The 24,333-nt window shown below is 41.6% G+C and overlaps 1 protein-coding gene across 1 annotated transcript; it reads right to left on the bottom strand.

The window, feature by feature from the left end:
- Window positions 1–400: 400 nt before the first annotated feature.
- LOC117439067 (protein phosphatase 1H-like) lies at window positions 401–24,292 on the bottom strand. The gene is made up of 10 exons (XM_034074784.2): window positions 24,048–24,292; window positions 17,735–17,924; window positions 16,828–17,199; window positions 14,596–14,708; window positions 13,743–13,827; window positions 13,092–13,210; window positions 9,538–9,601; window positions 8,576–8,683; window positions 4,202–4,353; window positions 401–3,979 (listed from the first exon to the last, which is right to left on the bottom strand). Exons 1-10 carry the CDS (start codon window positions 24,281–24,283, stop codon window positions 3,832–3,834), a joined length of 1,587 nt encoding a protein of 528 aa, XP_033930675.1. The 5' UTR covers window positions 24,284–24,292; the 3' UTR covers window positions 401–3,831.
- Window positions 24,293–24,333: the final 41 nt, after the last annotated feature.

The following is a 24,333-nucleotide window of genomic DNA, read 5'->3' as shown; positions in this document are numbered from 1 at the left end:
TTTGTTTTTCTTCCGGGATCAATTTAGATGCGATCCAGGAAATCCATTTGGGATAATGGCTTTACCCGGGTTAACCTCATCATTAAAGATTGTGTCAATATTATTGTGTGCATTTAGAGAGTCTGCATTATCGACCATGTTCTGTCAGTGAGCACTCTAGTTCCATTAATGAATCCATGTGCCAGTCAATCACAAAGTCTGTTTGTTATTGTTTTCCACAATGAGAACCCATTGAATAGAAACGGCAACAATATTGATTAGCTCTTCTGCACTTATCTTTGTTTCTCACTCTTTCAGATTGATTTTGTCTTCTAAACTAATTTGGACAGCAAACAAAAAAAAACTTGAATCAACGACACAAACTACACTTCATACATTTTTCTTTAACATTTATTTCTTTTTTGGAAAAGAAACATTGAAGGTAAACATTGTTTTTGCCCAAAGGAAACATTAAAAATATTTCTTTTTGACTTCATAAGTAATCTTATTGTTACAAAATGTACATTTCACATTCACAAACAAGGTTGAGGGTAGCACAACGTTCACTTAAAATGATCCCTTACTGGCCATCAAACATCGTCTTTGCTACAGATTAAACCTTCCAGTCCTGCAAAGTTTCCTTTTACAAATCTTTTTATAGTCTAATGAAGAAAGAAACAACAGCAGTGACTATTTTACACAGTACAGCAACTTCAAAGCAGGAAACCTTCAATAGGGCTGAACAAAGTAATAAGGGCAAACTCATCAATGGATTCACAAATGTAGTGGCACCAATAATGCGCCCTGGTGGACTCCCCATCTTTAGAATGTCCCTCTGTACGTCCTTTCCACTTATACTACGCATGATAATTGAACCTGAGTTGATGTGCAGCAGTTGGGTGGCACAGCAGGATGACAAAAATAAACTTATTTGACATTCATCTAAGAGAAAAAGGCTTAATGACCGCTATATGGATAAACATTCAACACATATTCTGATGCCACATTAAGACATTATCGTAACATGTTTTCAGTTCAAAACATTCAATCTGCTTGTTTGAAACCGCATCTGTTGAACTGGGACACGTGCTAAAACAATAAGGTGGCAGCATCAAAGATTTAATGAAAGTAAGAAGAAACACATTCAATAAATTAGAGGTCAAGATTTCTTTTAAACTATGTATCGCTTCATGTTATTACAGATGCAACAGAAAATCATGATGTATTACAAACAGCTTTTTTTAAATAAAATATTTCTTTCATGGAATGTACAGGAGGAAAAATGCTCCATATCACTTATAAAAAGCAAATACAAATGACAGCTGCTTAGAGGAATGTCGATAAATATCAACGAGAAAAAAAGTCCAAGCTAAGATGATAAGAAGCCCATGCTACACAATGGCACATATCATGTGAAGTAGAATTTCATTTTACATTCTTGGAAAAAACAAGGAAATGTAAGGGCCCTATCTTACAGCAAATTAGCATATAGCTAAGTGCTACTGTGAGTACAACCCAGTTGTCTTTTCACGCACAGGGCCAATTATCGAAGTTGCAAATGTACTTGTGCCCATCTGTTTGCCAATGGCCACCTAAGGTGCAGTCAGACGCATTGCCATTTTGAAGCGATGGCACGAACATCAAGTTGGTCTTAGGTTAATGGCACAATATTCACCTCTATTTAAAGGGCATAGGAGATTGGTCTTATTCATGTTTAGGCAAAAACACACCTTTTTGATTGAATAAGAAACTAAATACACCCAATTAGCTCCTTGCTTCATACTTTGCACTGAGATTATGCGCTGTTTAACTAGCACAACGAGTTTGACACGCTCTAAATGCACTTGCGCTTTCGATTGTTTAAATAGGGCCCAATATCCCAAATATTAAATTCCTCATTCTTTCAACTTCCAAATTAACTTTTTTGGATTCAGTCAATCGCTCGTATGCCCCGTTTTATGAAAAAAAGACATATTCTCACGTTACTGTCAAGACTAAAGTAAACCAGTGCTACTCCAAAACTCTAAAAATCCTCTATTGAGGGGAAATAAATCATAAAATTCATGATTTTGTCTGTCAAGGACTTAAACACATGCGGTTTGTTTTAATATTATGCAGTCGATTGTTCCCAGACTGGAATGAAACTTTTCAGAAATGATGACCACTTTATATCGATCCTCTGAAGTTTCTTCTTCCCCCAGACTACTTCTCCTAAACTACATCTCAACCCAGAGAGGCTGGAAGAGGAGTGTAGCTCGTATGAACGCAGAATAATAATGTAGGGAAGGAAAACATACACATGCACATCAGTTTTTGAGGACGTGGCACTGTGTCCAGACAGCTGAACTCTTCATGGTCCTCTTTTTTTTTCCTCAAGTCTAATCAACAAGAGGCTATTTGCATTTTAGTTTCCTTTAATTACCTTCCTTCCCATTGACTTATACCCTAAGCTCTTATGCTACATGTCTCCGACGTCAAAAACTTGAAAGAAACAACATCCTTTAAATATATGCATGGTCTTTGCACATTTACAAACCAAAAACATTATCACTAACATTACAGAAATACAAATTCAGTCGGTATAAAAACAAACAGCAGTGTAAACCATTGCACCGTCGCTCATATTCCCAGGCCTATAATATGTCACTGCATGCACTGTCACAGTAAATCCCTACATCCAATCTTGCGTCACCCCCCCATCCCCATGTCCCTCTGAAGACTAATGGAATCTGTATCAAGCATCTAAAGCTTTATAAACATGCAACATGTCAAAGCAAAAGATAACTTGTGTGTTTGATATCAATTATGAATGAATTAAATCCTCCCTGTTGCAGGGAATATTTCACGGCTGCTTGGGTAATGATGTGGGTCAGCCTAAAGTGCAATCATACTGATGTACAAGTCCTTATCTAATGTCACTTTCACACAAAACAATGTCACAAAACAACCTTAATTTCCATCAATTCCAAATGTGTCCGTGTACAGTAGGGCTGGGCGATATGGCCAAATTGCGATAATAATATAAATATCACAACATTGCATGTTTCGTAATGACAAAATAATAAAGCCTGTTTTTTTTTAGACTGCTTTGCCAATGAAATACCGACAAATAAAGTATTAAGTCAACAATTAAAATAAGTTCTAAATTGAATTAAAGAAAAAAAAGATACGCCTACCCTATTGAAACGAGGTATACAAATATATATACATGAGACATCTTTATGTAAGGGATAATTAATGAAAACAAAAAAATGCCCAACCGGGTGATCATGAAGGCCGACGTGAAGTGGAACCTCTGAAATGACCTATCAGAATCGAGTATTCTACTAAGCAATGTGATAAATGGTCATATTGCCCATCCCTAGTGTAAGGTGTATAAAATGTTTACGGAGTTATGGAATGGGTTGACAATCTGGAAAGTAACTTATTCGCTTTCTTGATGAGATCACTGATACCGGTACAGTATCACTGATCTCATCTTACACTCAGCAAGTTAGTATTTTCTTAAGAGTTGATGTATGGATATTTCATGAACTGACATGGTTTTTAGTAACTGTCACATTTTCAAAACTAACCTTAAAATGACTTGTGTCAAACTTGGCTTTCACATCTCTGCAGAAGGTCAGTCACGAGGTTTCCTGCATTACTTTTGTCAACTCAAACCTGAGCAGCCAAGTTGTGTGCCCGACCAATGATCTTCTACAGAGATATGAAACACCAACACACATAAATATCCTGATTTTAGGATATCCTTCCTCCAAAGAATAAAATAAGTGTTCAAACAGCACTGAGGAAACGGAACAGGGCAGTTAAAATCACCCTGTTGCTTTAAGAGCCCCTCGGCGAGGCTCCTCAGGGCTGATGGTTGCCGTACATCAGCGGGATGATGAAAGCCGAAATGTCGTCTCCGGAGCCGAGGCGCTCGTTGGTGATCCTCCAGCCTCGGTCCCTCAGCACCCCCCGCGCTCGCATCACCAGGTCCTGTGCTGCCATTGTATACCTGGAGAGAAAATAACAAAAGGATCTAATCCACAGCATAAACGGAAGGACCCTAACACTGAATTGGGATTTAAACAATTATTTATACGTTACACAGACTAGCAAATATAACACGACGCAAATAGTTGACAACTGATTAAGGTTTACAGAATGAAATCAACAAAGCCTGTCACGAAAGAGAGGTAAAATAATAATAAGATTTTATTAAAAGGCAAACTGAGACCTGTGGAGGTCATCGGGGTCACAGTTGGCGAGGAATGTGGTGACGGATTCGGCTACTTCCTGGTTGGAGAGGACGTCCCAGAGGCCGTCGGTTGCCATCACCAGAACATCATCGGCCCCGTGTTCACACTGCGCCAGGTCGTACACCTTAACCTGCACGCACACAGAACATTGAGTGATGGTAAAACCCTCATAAACTGAAGTAGCGAGTGAGTGAGAGACTCACTCAGCTAAAGTAGCTCAAGTCTCTCAGCCATACTGAAATCTATACCGCCCGATCCATATTCCCTATCATAATAAATTCAACGCAGTCTTCATTATCTGAGAGCATCTGGAGAAGTTTCTTAAGAGACTCTGGTGAGGGGTGAGAGTCGTGTTTGGAAGAGAGAATAAAAGAGACACAGACATAGTGCTGGGAGTTCAGACTTCTGAGTGAACCTGGTATGAACTCGGGTTTTTAATGAATTAAAGATCAAGCGTAGAGCTCTGGGAGGGGAAATGCAAAACACTATAAGACCAAGTACAGCAGGAGATGAAAGAGCTTTGAACGCGGCGGCAGACAGGTGAGCTGAAGTTCTGCTGCAGCAGAGGCCCTTTTGGTGCAGATATCACAGACGCAGTGTGGGTCATGTGACCAACTTAGTCTTTTATATAGGCCATAAATTAGACAAAACAAGGTCAGGAAGGGGCTGGCAGGGTGAGTGGAGGTAAGAGAAACATTTACAACTAATTAGAGGCGTTCAGAAGTTGGATGATTAAGACTGTAACACTGTAACAGTATACCCGCGCAGGGATGGGCAAATGGCGGCCCGCGGGCCGCATGCGGCCCCCACCTCCTCTTTTTGCGGCCCTCAGATTAATTTATAAACAACGTAATTAATCATTAAAAAAAAAAAAAAAAAATTTAAAAATATTTTTACTTGTAGTACTGATACCGTCCACTAGACTCCTAGTTACGTCGCGAGCGAGCTGCGTAGATGATTTCAAATACCGCGAAATAATCTGATGGATTTGTGTGTATTGTGTTTGTTTCCCGGGGAAACCCTCACAAGAAACACTGGCTGTTGTTATGCCTGCTGTGACGTTAAGTTACCTCTTGTAATTATGCCTTTACAAGCTTACAAGTTGTATTTATCATCTGAATTTGGCGAAACAAGTTTAATATTCTTAAAACCAAGACTTTGTTTATTTGAAATCAGATGAAAACAAACTGTCACGGACCCTGCTGTGTTATCTATGATTACTACGCTTTTCATTCATAATTTCAGCGGGAGGGAGGGGGAGCGGCGCTGAGGAACAGCAGAGTGCGGGCTGACAGGTGTCTGTGTTGACATTCCCCTTATTATGGAATAAGGGGAATGCAGAGACTGGCTACAAGTGTTCAAGTTAGACAACGTCTGGGTTAGTGTTCATGACTTCATGTTTAAAGTCATCTTAATGGTTAATCTCAATACACACACATTTTCCGTGCTTTCCAATAGTTTAAAATAGTTTTATTCCACTGTTTAATAACCTGTTCAATATAAACACGCCACTTGTAAAAATGAAATAACATTTCTGTGAACTGATATTTGTTTAGTGAGCTTATTAGAGGATGTTCCTTTTGATTGTAAAATGTCAATGAAGATGTCAGACTTAGTATATTTGTTAATAATTACATACAACACATGGAATTTTTGTGTGTGTGTGTTCCAAGTAAATCTGCGGCCCCCTGGTGGCCAGTACATCAATGATGTGGCCCCCACCACCATCAAAGTTGCCCATCCCTGCGCTACAGGAAACAACCACAGTCTGAGTGAAATGAGTTAGAAAAGTTTTGTGAATAGTAAAGGAAATACTATTCTCCGAATTAGATAATCCTTCATGACGGCTGGCTGCAGAGGTGTGTACAGGAGGTGTGTGATTAGGCGCGTTCACACCGGAGTACTTTTCCCCGTTTAGTTCCGTTAAGTTCCGTTAGTACTCCTTATGTCGCGTTCACACCAAAAAGAGTACTTAGTGCTGGGAACTTTTACCCCCATTTTTAGTGCCTGCTGAGAGGTGGTACCAAAAAAGTACCAAAAGAGTACCAATTTCTATTGGCTGGGCGAATTGCAAACCACGGCCCGTAAAACTCCGAATTTTTTTTGAAAGCCGCCATTGTATTTGCTGGCATTAGCATTATTAGCATTAGCCCCGCGCACCAACGGAGAGAGAATAACTTATGGCAACACAAAAAAAAACATGGGAGCGGTGGAGTGATGAGAAGGTGTCGGCGTTCTGGCGATTTACTCGGAAGGCTTCAGTAGAAGCTGCTGGGAGTCCCTGCAGCTTCTACTGAAGGCAGTCCCCAACTCCGGGGACTTCGGGTGGCAGTAAACGCCGTGAAGTTGTTTGCGGCCTGCCAGTAAACCCAAAGCAGAAGAAGACGAAGTGACGTCAGCGGCTCATTTGCGTAATCTTCCCTCAGGGAAAAGTACTCCGGTGTGAACACGATTGGTACTTAGTGCCCTGGGGTACTTAGTGCCGGCACTTAGTACGGCAAAGTACTTATAGTTTATAGTTTATTAGGATCCCCATTAGCTGGTGCATAACAACAGCTAATCTTCCTGGGGTCCACAAATAACATAAAACATGACATTCGACAGTACATTACAAGACAATGATACAAATCGTGTACAGCGTCAATTTTCCTTCAAACAGTGACTTTCATATCAACCATCACATACAGCTTATTTTCTGATTCCCCATTTCCTTGGAGAGAAAAAAAGAATAATAATAATAGTGATTTTACAAATGTCTCTCTTCGCTTCTTTTAGAGTAAAACAAACTAAACAAATACAATCCTCATCATAACTGTGAAAGTGTGTGTGTGTGTGTGTGTCTATGTTAGCGAAAGTACCATATTCCTGCATGTGTTTAAAAAACCTATATGAATCGGTGTGCTGCTGTATGTTTACCATAACCTGTCTGCTGCTTGTGTAATTTACAATCTTTGGGCTTCTAGATGCCTCTTCAATCGTCTTTTGAAGCTTGCTCTAGTTGTTTCTTTAGAAATCTGATGTGGCAGTGTGTTCCATGCAGCCATGGCTCTGTACAGCACTGTGCTCTTCATAGACTCTGTTTTGGCTTTAGGGATTTGATAGCAACCTCTTGTGGCATGTCTCGTCTTATATGTATGGATGTTAGAGCTAGGTGTAAGTTGCTTATATAGACAGGTTGGATGTTTCAGCTCATTTATCTTTCTCAAAAAGACAAGGAGTGATACCATCAGCCTCTCCGTGACTAATGTCCAGGAGAGCTTGACATGCATTTTGTTTACATTATGTCTTGGTGTACACCTAAGGGCAAGCCGAGCTGCTCTGTTTTGAACCAGTTGCATCTTTCCCAGGTCCCTCTTGTTTGCCCCTGACCAGATCATTGAGCAGTAGTCCAGTTGTGAAAGGACTAGAGTCTCAATGACTTGTTTTGTCAGTTGCGGTGGTAACAACACTGAGCACCTCTTGATGACAGATGTATTCCTCCCCATCTTTGCCACCACTGACTCTATGTGTTTCGTCCATGATAAATTGTTCACTAGGATGAGTCCCAGGAGCTTTGTTTCCGCCACCTGCTCAACCTCTACATTATTCAGCATCAGATTCAACTGCGGTTTAGACCTTAGTACGTAATTTGTGCCAAATACAACACTTTTTGTTTTTTGAATGTTGAGCACTAATTTGTTGCTGGTCACCCATTCCATTACTGTTTTCAGTTCTTCGTTCAGAATATCAGTTATCTCACCGATTGTGGGAGCCTGTGTATATATTGTCGTGTCATCCGAGTACATAGAGACTTGTGCTTTTTCAAGAGCTAATGGGAAATCATTTGTAACGATTGAGAAGAGTAAAGGACCTAGTGAACTTCCTTGTGGAATTCCACTTGCAACACATCTAGCACTAGAGATACTGCCATTAAAGTATACACTTTGAGTTCTGTTATATAGATAGCTTTCTAGCCATGATATCGCCTTTGGGGCAAAACCATAGCACTCCAATTTGTCAAGTAAAATTCTATGGTTTATCAAATCAAAGGCAGCGCTATAATCTAATAGTACTGCTCCCTCCATTTTCTTCACATCAATCTCTTTCATCCATTGATCTGTCATTTGTGTTAATGCTGTGGCTGTTGAGTGACCCTCTCCATACGCATGTTGATACTCACTCATCAGACTTGGTGTGAAAGCGGCTATTGACAGCTGGCAGGCTGCTATAGGGAATAAGTAAACAAACTGGCCCTGTAGCTACAGTCCATGTGTTGTTGTTGTTGTTGTTGGTAGTGAAAAATAAGGACCACACTAGAATCTAACCGGACGTAAAGTGACATTCTCAGAGCACTTTTGACTGGCGTCTCTTACCTCAGGACAACAGGACAGGAAGGGTTTGATGTAGATGTTGGAGTCATGAACCTTGAGGTCATGGTCCCCGAGCCCGCGGGTCACACCGATGGTAGCCAGCACTCGAGCCTGCAAGACATAAAGTGGTTAACTTCAGGTTTCTAATAAACGTTTCTGCTTTTCATCCTGTCAGAATGCGGTTGTCAGGGAGTCATTCATGAACATATGGATGTTCCCATATTGAGTGACAGAGACAGCATGGCAGTGTTACTCCGTTTCCTCCCAGTCAGAATATTCACCATATGATGGTGAAGGAGCTGGGGATTGCTCACAGGAGCGCATGTTGCAATCAGAATCAGAAAAACTGCTCCATAAACGGTGGTGTAACTGAGACTCAAAGAAATGTTACTATTTTTTGTTAATTACCACATTTATTTCCCAGTCTTCCAATCTTTTAGTTCGCTGTTTAAACTTGTTAAGTCCGTTCTTTAAAATGCATCAGCTTTCCTTCAGAAGACATGGCGCTGTGTTGGATGCTGTTTTCCTTTCTAATGAACACATCTTTGATGAAACCAAATTGATCGAAAATATGATGCAAACTACAGAAAATGCGCGTTTCGTAGTGTTCTCTTTTTCGCCTTCTTCTTATCTCATCCCAGTGGGGATTAACTGACTGTCGTCTCCCCAGTGGTGTGTGTCCGTACGAATGTCTGTGTGTCTGTGTGTGAGATGCAGCAACTGGAGTGGAACAGATGGACTGTCTCCTCTCTCTTTTTGTGAGAGTGCACGTTGACACAGACTCAGTATGGTACTCGCACATCAGAGACCGAGTGTTCAACCACTCTCTGGGAGGCTGGCAGGCAGTGTGTGTGTGTGTGTGTGTGTGTGTCAAATGAACAATGTTGGAGCATGTGATTTTTCATTTCTGCAGTTCTAAAATTGGAGAGCAGATGTACAGAACATGTAGACGGACAGACTCTTACCTTTTTCCCTTCCCCATAAATCAGTGGGAACTTGAGATCTTCCTCCTCTATGGTCTTGTATGCCCTGTGTTTGAGAAAAGACAATTATATCACATTATGTTCTTTGTCTTGCTGTTGGTACAAGATTGGCGCTAATTTAATTAAAGATTGATTCAAATATTTTTTAAATTATGTTCAAATTTGACAAGCTCCCAAAGATCGAAAAATTCCCTCCAGAGGTAACTTTGGGATTTTAGACTTTGGCTGACCAGAAAAAGCAAAATGGGCGCCCTTTCAATGCTCACATTTTAAGACATCTTTAAGACTTTGGTTTTCTCCAAATCAAACTGAGAACCATGGTGACATCACTATGTTTTTTCCTATTTGTTACATTCATATCCGACTGATTAAACAGTTTGCACAGGTTGAGTGCAGCTAAGATAATTTAAAGGACCTAGATGTGAAAATATGGTGGAATACCCCTTTAGAGGTGGGGTAGGTAAGTTTCAGAAACCGGCTCGAGATACACTTTGTTATATTCCATGGAATGCTCTTAACATCCCGATAGCAATGAATATCTTAAGTGCTTTGACAAAAAAATCCATAAACAAATGTCATCTGTAGAAGCCGTAATACTGTAAAAAGTACAACCAATCGGGTGGCCTACCTGCCTGTCAGCCTTCCATCGGGGCACAAACTTATCTCGTGCCCTCATTGGTCATGTGCGCGTTCGTGTGTGTTGGAGGAGGGGCTCTGTAAGGAAGTGGCAGATTTTCTCCGGTTGTGTATTTTCAAATTCTAGCGATCTCGAGCCGGTTTCTCAAACTTACCTACCCCACCTTTAATGCTCTAAACCTTTTTAACCTTTTTAAGGTTTCATGTTCCGTTTAGCACGAAACAAACATTCATTTCCTTTTTTCCCTGTTAGTAAACACACTGTAGGCCGGAAACATCTGCCCTCCTTCTGCTAGCCTTTGATTCAGTCTCATTGCTGCCTCTCCAGAGGGCGATAACAATAAGTGTTTTCGTGCTAAAACATTCAGCAAGAGAAAGTGAGGGGATCTTAGAGTACACAAGCAAACAACACCAAAAATAACATGTTTAATACATCTTCATAGGTGATGATGTTTTAAACAGGATGCATGAGACTTGGCGTCAGTCAGTGGAGAACATCGGAAACTTCAAACGGCTTCACGTCTGACCAGTTTACTCCATCTGTTAGTGCGCATCACTTGTCTTCCTCAAAAACATTAGATTAGATTTATGCAGCTCCCCGATTATTCCCTGGTCTCGGCTCCTTTAAAGGGAGGATTTAAGACTAACTTTTCAATAAGCATCCACCAAAAAGCACATTTTAAGGGCAACAAAAGGGGATTGATTTCTGGTTTCTTGACTCTTCTATGACAGAAAAAATAAATACATATTTAAGTATTGGATAAACAATGCATTTAATAAGGGATGCTCAGCACAAATTACATTAAGAGTACAAAAAAAAGATCTGCATTTTTAACTATTATTTATTTGCATAAGTATAATTTAGAATGTTTTAAAAGCTTGAAGTTTTTTTTTTTTTTTCTTAGATTAATGAATTAAATTCAACCTTATGAGAATGTTTAAGGATCAACGGGAAACCTTATCTAAACATCTTTGTGGTTTACTGTTTGTTGGACACCGGAGTCTTTTGAAGTTTAGTTTGGCTCTCAACATCATTGGCCCTGAGCTCCTTATGAATACTGCCTCGAAGCTTTGAGGCATATTCGAAGAAGCTTTTACTGTAAACAAAGAACAGCAGCCAAAGCAGAGTCTTTTCATTTGGCCTTCTCAAATTGATTCTTCAGCTGCCTTAATTTGAGACTCAGACAAATTGAAAAAGATCAAGGTATACCCAGACCTTCTGAGATGTGGGAGAGAAAACACAGCATTGGTCGGCACACCCTGGCTGCACACTGTGCTCCTGAGTGTGTTCTTACAGTGAAATATACATCAGGATACTCACAGTGCTGTACGTGGCCCAGTGAGTGAGAGCAGCACATCATTACTGGCTTCCACTGAAGCCTCAGCCACACAGCAGGGTGCCACGCTGCCCACAGAACACACACACACGCACGCGCACGCGCACACGCACACTGTCTGCTGTATCATTACACCGGTCTGCTGCTCCCTCATTAGCTGCTGTATGGAGAGAGTCCGCAGCAGTGAGGGAGGGGAGAGAGGTACAGCTGAGAGACTGCAGCACCATCAACTCACAAAATCTTTTTCAGATTGTTTTGATCGAGAGGGCTCTTTCCGATCCCATTTTTCATTTTGGGCTTTGGGAAGATCAGACAAAGACCGATTTTGTTGTCACCGATTGCTTTCCTTCCTTCTTTAAAGTAGTTGATACAAACAAAACATCTAAATGACTAAGTTATAGGGCTGCCTATTTTATAACAATTTGATTCAAATTGCAATATGGACTAGTGCAATATCCAGTGTGTTATATTTGGTACAAAATATTGAATGAAGTATTGTGAAGAGCCGTCGAGGAGTTTTGTCCTAACGGTATTCTAGTGTGAATTACATAGTCCTTGTTTGGTTCAAATCCTAGTTCACAATCATTTTCTGATATTTTTCAACGATAATGTTGCATTCCCTCCAATACCACACATGGTATCGCAGTTGCAATATCATTAATATACTCGCAATTCGATTTTTTATCTTCAAAATCTTGTAGCCCTATCCTTGCGTTAAGTCTGTGGTTTGGGACAAGCTTCACACACACACACTTCCCGTAGAGCAACTTGATAGTATCCCTTGTTAGACCTTCCCTCTGGTGAATGCCCACATCTCCAGACATATTAGATATTATGGTGCAAACAGTCGGATACAAGCGCCCGAGATGGGTTTTCTCCGCAGGGTGGCTGGTGTCTCCCTTAGGGATAAGGTGAGAAGTTCAGTCATCCGGGAGGGACTCGGAGTTGAGCCGCTCCTCCTTCGCGTCGAAAGGAGCCAGTTGAGGTGGTTCGGGCACCTAGTTAGGATGCCACCTGGGCGCCTCCCTAGGGAGGTGTTCCAGGCACGTCCAGCTGGGAAGAGACCAAGGGGTAGACCTAGGACCAGGTGGAGGGATTATATCTCTTCGCTGGCCTGGGAGCGCCTTGGGACCCCCCAGTCAGAGCTGGTTGATGTCGCCAGGGAGAGGAAAGTTTGGGGCTCTCTGCTGGAACTGCTACCCCCGCGACCCGACCACGGATAAGCGGGAGAAGATGGATGGATGGATGGTGCAAACAGTTTGCACAGGGTGAGTGTGACAATCCTTCATAATTAAAATGATGTTGATATGGAAATATGATGGAATACCCCTTTTTTAATATTATAAACCTTTTTTATCTTTTAATGCCACATGTTTTTAGCATGTCATTTAATGAGGGTGGAGAGAGAATTTTGCCATCCTATAACATTCGCAGTTTTCCTTCTACACTATAATTTGACAGGCGTGACACACAGGTCATTTACACACGTATGTAATGCTGGTGTCTGCCATCTGTCTGCTTAACTAAAGAAGTGGTAATATGAAAATGTGGAGTAAGACTCACCATCCGTTCATGGTGAAGTCTCTGTAGAGCATCCTCTTGCCCACCTCCTTCCTCTGGACTCTCCGGGGGAATTCCAAGTGTGTGAACTCGTTTCCTAACAGGTGAGGCTGCATGAAGCCCTGGAGGACACAGTGAGGGTCTTTAAAGCAGCTTCATGAGTGATCTAATGAGTCACTTCCCATTATACCTGCCACTTCCCTCTCAAACCTGACTTTGGCTGAAAACATGTAAGCCGAGGCTGTGGTGACTGACATTAGATGGGGCTGATAATAGAGGACTTATATAACCTAGAATTGTCCCTTAACTTGTTTTTTAATGAGTTAGACTGAGCAGGAGAGTTGTAATTGCTTGGGATGGTGGACAAACAATCTAAAGGAGACATGGTTTGTAAATTACCCATGATTCCCTCTGGCATTTCTGTGCTGCAGTTTCTTGCAGACCTGCATGCTGATAGTCGGTGATAGTTTCAGCCAGGCTGATGTATTGGCCAGGCTCCACTGAATTTGTCCTAATAAAGTATTTCAGATTAATTCATGAAATCAAAAGGAGACATTAGTGCCCCTGCTTACTGCCACTGACTATACAACGGTCTTCTGACAGGAGTCTTTGTATTCTATTTTAAAATGAAATGCAAATGAGTGTTTTTTTTACCAGGAACTGGAGTCGCTGTCGTTCTGACTCTGGCGTGAACTCTGTGGACATGGGGATGATCTCGTTGCTCCTGATAATGATCGCCCTGCAGACACACAAAAGGTTGGAGAAGTAATGTCGATGCAGGAGATTTAATTTAACATACAATCATTATAATCTTCAGCCAGGGGCTCTCCATCAAGAAAATAACAGAATACTTTTCATATTTAATGTGTTTTAACTTGCAGCCAAATGCTGTTAATTAGCACTTCTGGTTCCCTCGTCTTGAAGTCAGCGATTTATTTTGAACATGTTTTGGTTAGTGGCCCGAAACAAGGTCTGTGTTTAACAAAAACTAACAACATCTTCACGTTTTGTTCTACCACATAAAATACATCAGTAAATACTCTACTTTAGGAAAAGCGCTTTATAAATGTAATGTATTATTATTATTATTATTATTATTATTACTTGTGAATGTCAGAAACCTCTACGTGTCCTAAGAAATTGCGGTTTCTAACAAGTGGCTATCTCCGGGATGCCCTCCAAAAAACGTCATCACTGAATACATACTTAACAGACTTAATAATACAGTTTCACGTTAAAAATTAATGTGTCAGAATTTGTTTGATCAAACTAAAGTTAATACCAATGGGGTGTGTTATTAAACAATGTTATCCTTGGAGGGCAGACGGAGCAGATTTTATAGCATGGAAGGCTGCTGACGGCCCTCCTGTGTCAGCCAATGTCCTGCTGAGGTTGGACAGGACAGTGGATGGAGTCACGATATACTGACATCATACGGCCATGGGTCCCTGGGTTGTACTGCGCCAGCTATACAGACTCAGTGTGGTCAGAAGATCAGCATACACACCTGCTGTCACCTGCATTCCCAACGTATAGTTTTCCCAGCAGGTAAACCACAGTGAGAGCCGTGCAGCCTCCGGTGATGTGGAACACCTGCTTCTCGCGCTCAATCTGGGCATCCTGTGAAACGGAGAGACAGTGATCCATCTTTAATGAAGCCACACTTAAGATAATAGGGGAAACAAGACCATACAGGCAAGGGGAAGCTGTACGTGTGCTCTCCATTCGTTCACATTCATACATTTGACTATAGGCCAAAAGAGATCGATGGAGATAATTATTTAGACAAGGAAAGTGAGCCAGACTGAGAAAATCTGATCAACTATTTGGAAACAAAGATGTGGAGGCATTGTTGCAGACTATTGATCGTTTAAAACTGAACCCCTGTGACCGTATGAATAATGTATACAGCGATGTGTGAAAGGCTTTGTTTATTGCCTAAGGATGTCAGGCTTTGTACTGACAAAACATGCACAAGAGCTTTCTCCCCGTCCCATTTCATTATTATTACGTAATTCTTACCTTAAATTCAGCTTTTATTATCTAACTGGGATATAATCAAATGAATTATTTGGGGTTCCAACCACAGCTTTTACTGTTGTAGTTATAATCTCCTGCAGAAAATGTCCAATCAATTGTTAGAGAGCTTATTTCCCCCTCAGATAAAGGGTGGCGTGGTTGTTCTGAGAGGAATCTGAGTACTGCAGGATCCAGCTTGGACATTGTGGGCTGTTTGCCATTGCCATCTAGTGGTAATACTGCAGTATATCTCATAACAAAGCAATTTGAATGAAACCGTGAAGGAAGAAACTAGGAAAAACTGGACAGTATAAACATATGTTCCCTTAAGCACTGCTGATACCCGAATGAATATAAATGTTTTGGATATATTTTGTAATTGAAAAATGGCCTGTTGCTGTTTCTCCAGTAATAAAACATTTCAGCTAAATGTGTTAAATTTAAAAAGCTTAAGAGAGATTTATTTAGATGCTGCCTTTGGATGTGAGCATCAGAGATTCTAGTGTGTGTGTGTGTGTGTGTGTGTGTGTGTGTGTGTGTGTGTGTGTGTGTGTGTGTGTGTGTGTGTGTGTGTGTGTGTGTGTGTGTGTGTGTGTGTGTGTGTGTGTGTGTGTGTGTGTGTGTGTGTGTGTGTGTGTGTGTGTGTGTGTGTGTGTGTGTGTGTGTGTGTGTGTGTGTGTGTGTGTGTGTGTGTGTGTGTGTGTGTGTGTGTGTGTGTGTGGTTGAGAGGCGAGTAGCCGGGAGCCATCATTCCATAAGCCAGCTCTCTGAGGCTAGATTTCCAGATAGATTGTAAATACAGAGGCCACACTTGACGATATCTTGATCTAGTGAAATGAATGCTGGTTGACACATTATAGTATGACGAGATGTCTCTTGACAAGTACATCAGTCAACTGTCCATGATCTTTATAATCAGGGCTGCACATAACTGGTGCGCACCCCCCGCCAAAAAAGAGCACCAGATCAATTGAAAAAAGGCGCATTTGCGCACCAACATTGAGAGAGAGAAAAGAGAGATGAGGGAGAGAGAGAGAAGAGAGAGATAGAGAAGAGAGAGAGATATTTGCGAGTTACATAAGAACTGGTAAAATAGCAGGGTTTCCCACACATAGACTTTACTTGGGCGGGCCGCCCAGGTATATTAACGGCCACCAAAGTATAATTCGCGAGCTATTTAGGTTTACTTAATTTAATCCGTCCACGAGCACGACGGCATCTGCAATCCCTTGCTCTACCCCTCGCTATCGCGTGAAGGGTCTGCTTTATGCGCTCCGCACAGTAACCCTGCTGCGTGCTCACTAGCGCACCTCCCCCCCCCCCCCCCCCTCAAAAGGTCTGGTTCATTTCATTTTAAGGATTCGCACCAAGCAACATCTCCAGGTGCTCCTTTGAGAACCAGGGCAAAAACGTTATGTGCACCCCTGCTTATAATACTTGCTTAAACCTAACCTAACCACATGTTCTTCCTTCACCCTAAAACTTGCCTCTTTAATAAATCACATAACTAAATTCTCAAAAAGATTGTCTTCATATTATCCAGCCCCAAATGTGATTTGACAAGTATCTGAGAAGTGAGGCAACTGATCCCTGACAGAAGAACATCTGCATCCTAACCGTGCATTTCTTGAAATTTCGCTGACAAAAGTCCTAAAATGTTACGTAAAGATGCACGACGGAGTGAACCGCTCAGGATGAAACTCCTGCTCCTTCCTCTCACCATCTCTTTGAAGGCGTTCTCTATGGCTCCTATCACCAGGCTCTCATGCTGGATCTTCTTCTCCGTGTAGAAGCGTGGTGGAGGAGGGGTGTTGCAGGGGGAACCGGGAGCACCTGAGGCCCCGCGCAGTGAAGCGGCCCGAGTCAGGGACCGGTGAGGGCCTGGGGGGTTTCCCTGGAGGTAGGGGTTGGTGTCGGGCTCCTCACCGAGGACAGTTGGGGGCAGGGAAGAGAGGTTGCGAAGGATCTCGATGACGGCCTGGAGCTGGCAAGCGATGTGGTGCTGCATCAGGCGGGAGGCGACCACCGCTGCCCCCCAGCCCGCGTGACCATCGAACAACGCCCAGTAGTGGAACACCAGGCCTTCACTGTCCTGCAAGTGGCAACAGCATACAGTCACAAAGCAAACCAAGAGATGACCTAAACGTCTATAATTGGAAAAAATAACTGTTACTAAAAGTCGGAATAGTGTTCTCAGTGGAAAATCAGTATAATTCAGGCGGGACCAGAACAAGAGCGACATTTCTCCCACGGTGTTGACTCAAACAGCCTGGCTGACCTTAGCACGATTTACGATGTTCCAAAGAAAAGCTGGGAGTATATGGGAAACACAGCTTGGTCAAAGTTTACCTCCTTAGAAAAATATGACTAAACGTTTTTTTTTTTTATCAAAACAAGATCGATTTCCGGTTCATATTTGTAATTTATGTGTCTAAGCTTTTGCTTCAATGTTCAGAAAGTGCTTGAGGTTTAGGTTTGCTGGCCGGCTCTGTTGTGATTGTTCATCTGCTTAGAAATGTCCCACCCCTTAGCCTATCACGTACAATGTAAAATAAGCGCAAGTGTTACGTAGTGATGTCACTATGTAACTAAAGGAGTTGACAAACGTTGACAGCTCTAGTTCTTACCTCTCCTAGCTTGCTGTGGTCCAAGCGGAGCCCCAAGCCCTCTCCGTTGGGCAGGGAGTTGCGTCTCTTGGCTGTGGCGGTCTTGCTGGGCGTGGACGGGGGGCAGTAGCTCATCGGCCTCCTTCTCGCTATGACCAGCTCGCAGCAGGCCTGGTCCTCATTCAGTGCACTCTTACCTGCGTTAATCACCCTGAAACAAGGGTCAAAGTAAAACATAATTTTCAGTTTTTGTCAGACATTCAGAGGTCCCGTAAGAATCATATTTGGCAGCAAACGTTTGGCAATCCAGATAAAATATTAGCTACAAGCAACTCATTTCTGTGAGTCTGGCAACTGTGGGCTGGAACAAGCGGGTTGAATGAAAGCCAACATTAGAAGCTTTTTGTTGGATGAAACGGTGCTGCAGTCTTTCAGGGGTTATTGTGGCTCACTGCAGGTTCACGACAATTATTCAAAGCTTTCGATCTGAACACCCAACGAGGCAGCTGGCATGGTCTGCTTCGCTTTCCTGATAAAGATCAAACAGGAGAGCTTGTTTGTGGTTGTTTTGTGTGTGTGACTATACATACATGTGAGCAGGATGTAAAATAGCTATTTTAATGAGATCACTGGTATTATTCCCCCAAACTAACACTTCAAAGCGTTTTTCATCAGAGCAAAAGCGATTGGGCTAGTGAATAATAAAGACGGTGGAGGCGGCTCTGTGAGACTGGCGAGTCGACAGACGTCCCTGGAGGGTGTTGTGAATGTGTAAGAGTTGAAACATTGGCATGCCTATTTTTAGACACAGACTGTGGATGTTTTCTGCAAGGCAACATCAATGTCTGGTTTTCAAATGCTTGAGATAAGATAGAAAGATAGGGAGAGGCTCACAGAGAGATAGTGACACGTTTTTGCTTGAAATGATAGGATGTGAATGAGTATCTCATAAATATGTAAGTAAAAAGCATTTATGCATTTTATACTTCCAATATTTCATCATAACATAGTATTAAGTTAATAATAATAATCCTTATATTTATTATAGAGCTTTATCAATGACTCTCAAAGCGCTTAACAAATACACATTACACATACAGATCATACATACATGTAATGGTCATCTACTGTGGACAATACCCACAGGAGCAAATTCGGGCGAAGTGTCTTGCCCAAGGACACAACGGCCTGACGCAGTGGGGCTTGAGCGGGTTTCGAACTGGAGTTCCCCAACGCCCCCTTGATCTGATGATCAAACGCACAGACCACTGCACCACCTGTCCCAAAAAAACCAGGTTAAAATACAAAGGCTATTATTGATTGAGCAATTTGGTGCCACTAAATGTTTTTAAAGCTCGGTTGGATGCTACTCAAGTTGTGCTTTATACTTGCTTTTGTAACAAAGGCAAAAACACATTCACTCAAAGCTTTTTTTATCTGAGAGAAAGAGAGTGAGAGAGAGATGGATGTATTATCTTGAAAGCATCGTAGAGCTGTCCATTTCCGCTGTAGATTATGCAGTGGTTAGATGGGAGGGTACCAAATCAATAATAGCCTTTGTATTTGAACCTGGTTTAAATTAGTTTGCTTTAGTGGACTCCATTGAAGATCCAATAACTACACGCCCTTTATAGTGTGAGCATCAATATCGTCGGACCTGTTCAACAAAGCAAATGTGTATTTCAATCTGCTAACAATGGCACAGGTTCCCATACTGAGTCATGCTGCTATAGCTACGATATGTCATTCACCATTGATAGTATAAAAGCCATCATATCCATAAGGCTGGTATTCACGAAGATTATGCCACTCTGGTTTCAATCATCATATTTTATCATCAAATCTGCTGTTTCAAAAACAAACAGCAATGTAATGACTCGTGTCTATGTATATGTGTGTGACCATGTCCTGCTGGTTTAACCTTATTATTTATGGCAACATACATGTTTCTAGAAAGCTTTTGTACCCTATTACTATTTGCAAAAACAATCCTCATCCTCCGAGACTACAATGCATTTAATTTAATTTAATTTCAAACCTTTATTTACCCAGTGTATCCCATTGAGATCATTGATCTCTTTTTCAAGGGAGACCTGCTCAAGTAGGTTCCACATGAAACATAAACAGAACAACAAAAAGGACATCTTACAGCATCATTACAGGGATTACAATTTACATAACTATCCACATGAGCAGGTACCAACAGCTTCCGATTGAGTAGCATCCAACCAAGCTTTAAAAACATTTAGTGGCACCAGATTGCTCAGTTTCCATTTCAATTGCAGACTATTCCAAGACAGAGGAGCTGCGCATCTAAAAGCTGTCTTCCCTAAAACAGTCCTAGCAGTTGGCACATTTAACAAAACCACAGCATGCGATCTCAGGCAGTAGCCACTTACAATTCGCTGTGAGATCATGGAGCAGATGTAGGATGGAAGTTTCCCTAACATGGCTTTGTATATGAAAATGTACCAGTGACTGAGCCTCCGTACAGTTAGCGAAGGCAAACCAGCCCTTGCATACAGGGTACAGTGATGGGTTAATGCTTTACAGTTTGTCACAAATCTCAGTGCGCTGTGATACGCAGCATCTAACTTGACCAGGCAATTGGCAGGTGCATTCATATACATCAAATCACCATAGTCCAGCACAGGTAAAAAGGTCACAGTGACTAGCCTTTTCCTGGCCTCAAGCGAGAAGCAGGACTTGTTTCTGTAGAAGAAACCTAGCCTAACCCTCAGCTTTTTAAGCAGGTTATTGACATGAAGTTTAAAAGTGAGACAATCATCAAGCCAGATACCAAGGTATTTGTAACAGGTAACCACTTCAATTTTTATTCCTTGCGTAGTTACAATATCTACAACAGGCTCTGGTGTCTTTTTAGCTTGGTTTTATGAACATTTAAAAGAAGCTTTAGTTCAGAGAGCTGAGTCTGAATAATGTTAAAAACTGCTTGCAATTCAACAACAGCCTCCTGAATGGAGGGACCTGCACAGTCCATCACGGTATCGTCCACATAAAAATGTAAGGTTGCTCCATCGAAATTTTCACCTAAACTATTGATGTAGATGGAGAATAAAAGTGGACCTAAAACAGAACCTTGAGGAACACCATTAGTGATGTTTAACCACTCAGAAGACAGCCCATCAAAATGAACACATTGGGACCTTTCAGAGAGGTAGTTCACAAACCAACCCACTGCATGGCTGGACATGCCAATACTGAGTAGCCTCTGCTTTAAGATGCGATGATCAACGGTGTCAAACGCTTTGGACAGGTCAATAAATAGAGCTGCACAACTTTGCTTATTATCTAAAAAACTCGCCACATCATTCACCACTTTCATTGTGGCAGTGATGGTGCTGTGTTGCTTTCTGACTGATTGATGTTTAGACAGGATGTCATTTGTACATAAAAATACCTTTACCTGTTCACTCACTTGGCGTTCAAGAACCTTAGCCAGAACTGATAATTTAGAGATGGGCCTATAATTATTTAATAAAGTGGCCTCCCCACCTTTTAGTAGAGGCAGGACATACGCTGACTTCCACCATTTTGGAATTGTGTTTGAGCTGAGGGAGAGGTTAAAAAGAGTAGTGAAAGGTGGAGCAATAAAATCTGCAGCTATCTTTAAAAAGAAAGGCTCTACGTTGTCCGGGCCAGCCGGTTTCTTAGGATCTAACTTGGTTAAAGCTTCACAAACAACATCAACAGTAAAATGGGACCAATCAATAATGGATTGTTCTATGTAACTCTATTTCATGTTTGGTGCAGCTGGTGCCTGTGTGTGTGCGTTTGTATAATTTGAAAATGCTCTTACATCTAATTTGTCCTCTTTTCACAATTTGCAAGAAGAATGACAGTCAGTTCATTTCCCTCCAGTTTTATTCAGAACAATTAGCCTTCCTCCCATTAGGAACAAAACATAATTTCTCCATCTTTTGTCAGACGTTTAATGCCCTTTTTGTTTCTCTACCCCCGGCAACAGATTCTGGGCCAGACATTGGCTCCAAGGATGAGATAATTATTTGGCAAAGCACAATGGCTCGTAGCTTAGCCTTCGTTTAACTTGTAACATCAAAGGAACAATAGCAACAAAAGAGCTTCATGTTAAATACTTAAAACAGTCTTTAAACAAGTCAAAATGTTGTACTTTGTCTTGAGGGTTTTGTTCAGGATTGCACTAATGTTACCATCTGAACATAGGAGATAAGAAAATACAAAGACAAATAGGGAGAATTTGAATGTAACATATGAATGGATGGTTTTCATCTTCAATGTGTAGTTCTCACAAGACTGAGAGGAACACCACTAATGTGCAGTTTACTGATAATGCTGAATCATTTCCTGGTCCAAATACTGTGTCAGTATTTTTATACAGAGGTGGAAAACCACATACTAATTTCAAGCCCACAAATGTTACATTTGCTGACTGAAATAGCAGTCAATGCTACAATATACAGCTGTAGCTATTAAGCTAACATTATCTTCGTGAGTTAGCTGAAAACTCCCTCTCTAACTGACTTTATCATGGCTCTACTTCACTCATTAGACAATAACCCTGTTTGGGGTACAGTAAATAGCCATTTGATCGCTACACACATAATATTGTACTCAACAAGTCCCAGGCAGAAAGTCAGAATCCCCATCAGTTTCAGGTCAATGATGAAGAAAATCAGAATCAGAATACCTTTATTAGTCCCACAGAGGGGAAATGTATGTTGTTACAGCAGAAAAAGAGCCACAAGTTAAAAGTGGATGTGCTATTGAATTGAATTGGGCTTTTAAAACTACTCATTGGTCTTTAAAGGCAATGCTAAATTACTATTAGCTAAGCTAGTCAGCTTAACATCATGACATTTTTAGACAACATTTTTACACTTGTGCTCTTTTGTTTATGAAAAAAACAAAAAAACACCACCATCCAAACTCTTTATATGGTCTGTATCGTTTTGTAACAAATGGACATTGGGGAAGTCTAAAACTTGACATGCTAGCTACCGTGGCTAAGCTATGATAAGATAATCACTGAAAAGGAAAGTGTTTAGTGAACAGTAAATTATGAGCACTGCAACAACGTTTTTGTCTAAACAACTTTGACAGTGTGATTAATTGATTCCAGATGTTTCTTTGGCTATTCATTGTTGAATACAGTAGAGAGTAAAATGATGAGGAAAAGTGGGAGTAGGATAGCTATGAGACAAAATGTCAGCTGTAATGACAACACAGGAGGCTTTAATCACAGATGAATGTCGGTACGAGCTGAACTCATTAACGACACCGGTCCCAAAGAGACTACTCATGCCTGTATCTGTGTGGGTGTGTGTTGAAGATGGAAAAAGAAAGACAAAGAGGGAGGATGTAAGAAAAGACCCAATTAACAAACATTTTCAGTAATATTCCGTTAAAATAGTTTGAAAGGTTGGAAGTAGGGTTGTATGACAAACTTATACAGTCAGTTTACTTCCCACAGTAGATGGGAAGTATATGGTAGATTGGAAGTTTCTTTTAGACAGAAAGAAATCTGCAGGTCATGGAATTCGTCGGTCAACTGCTATAAGGGTTAGTTTGAATTCAACAAAGTGACACTGTAACACTAACTATAGCCAAGTGTGGCAGCAAAACTCTTTAAGCAAACAGAGGTTCCTATCAACATCCAAGCTCAGATAAAACGTTGAGTCAATTTGTAATACACCCATGTCCTCTACTTGAGTGTTGTTGCACCATTGTTCCCATAACAAAATTAAGAGTACGATGCATTTTCTAACAGAATAATACACATTCTCTACCCTTTTTATATCAGATATGTGAAGGATTCCCTTTGCAAAAAGTGAGGGTATAATGTGACATGATTAGAAGAGTGATTCCCTGCTATAGTATGCAGATGCTGACTAAGGCCATTTAAGTGCATCAAGACAAGTGAGCATTCTGGAGTAAATATCGAATACTTTTTTGAGTAACTTAAGAGTCCAATAACATGCAATCACAAGAATTGTAGGCTTATAACCAGATGCTGGTGAGACAATAGAGGGTGTGTCATCCAAAGAAGATGGGGCTGTCTTAATACTTTCATCCACTTCTAATTCATGCATTTCCAATATGATACAAACAAGAGCAAAAGGATGCTGTGTGGAACCACAACCACGTTAGTAATATGGATGTCAGTCACAGCAGCTGCCCCCACTCAGTGCTTTTCATTAGTCTGAGTGTATAGGAGAACATTAATGGTACCAACTGTTGTGGTTTGACACCTGCAAGCACCTGGGCCTCCACATGAGCTTTACATTGTCATGATGCAATACAACAGGAGGTCAGCTGTTGTCAGGTTACTTACTCAGCGTATCCGGTGGCCCACGGTAATCTCCTCGTTTCCCTAAGGATGACGATGGGCCGAGCTGTGTGGTCCGCGGAGCACTCGATCTCATCAGGGGACAGTCCCAGGAACTCGGGTCTCATATAGGGGAATTTCACCGGCAGCTCGGAGCCAGGGTTGCACCCTCCCCCGGAGCTGCCCCCGGCCATGATGCCACCCATGAACCCGGCCACCGCGCACTTGACCCGGCCGAGCATGTTGCCTCCTCGTCGCGGCGGGGGGTCTGTGGGCCGGTGCGCGCCCCCGC

This window comes from Pseudochaenichthys georgianus, chromosome 23 (assembly GCF_902827115.2).
Source record: "Pseudochaenichthys georgianus chromosome 23, fPseGeo1.2, whole genome shotgun sequence".
Classification (NCBI taxonomy): Eukaryota; Metazoa; Chordata; class Actinopteri; order Perciformes; family Channichthyidae; genus Pseudochaenichthys; species Pseudochaenichthys georgianus.
The sequence above is the reverse complement of the archived record's forward strand: the minus strand, read 5'-3'. Positions and strand labels throughout refer to the sequence as shown.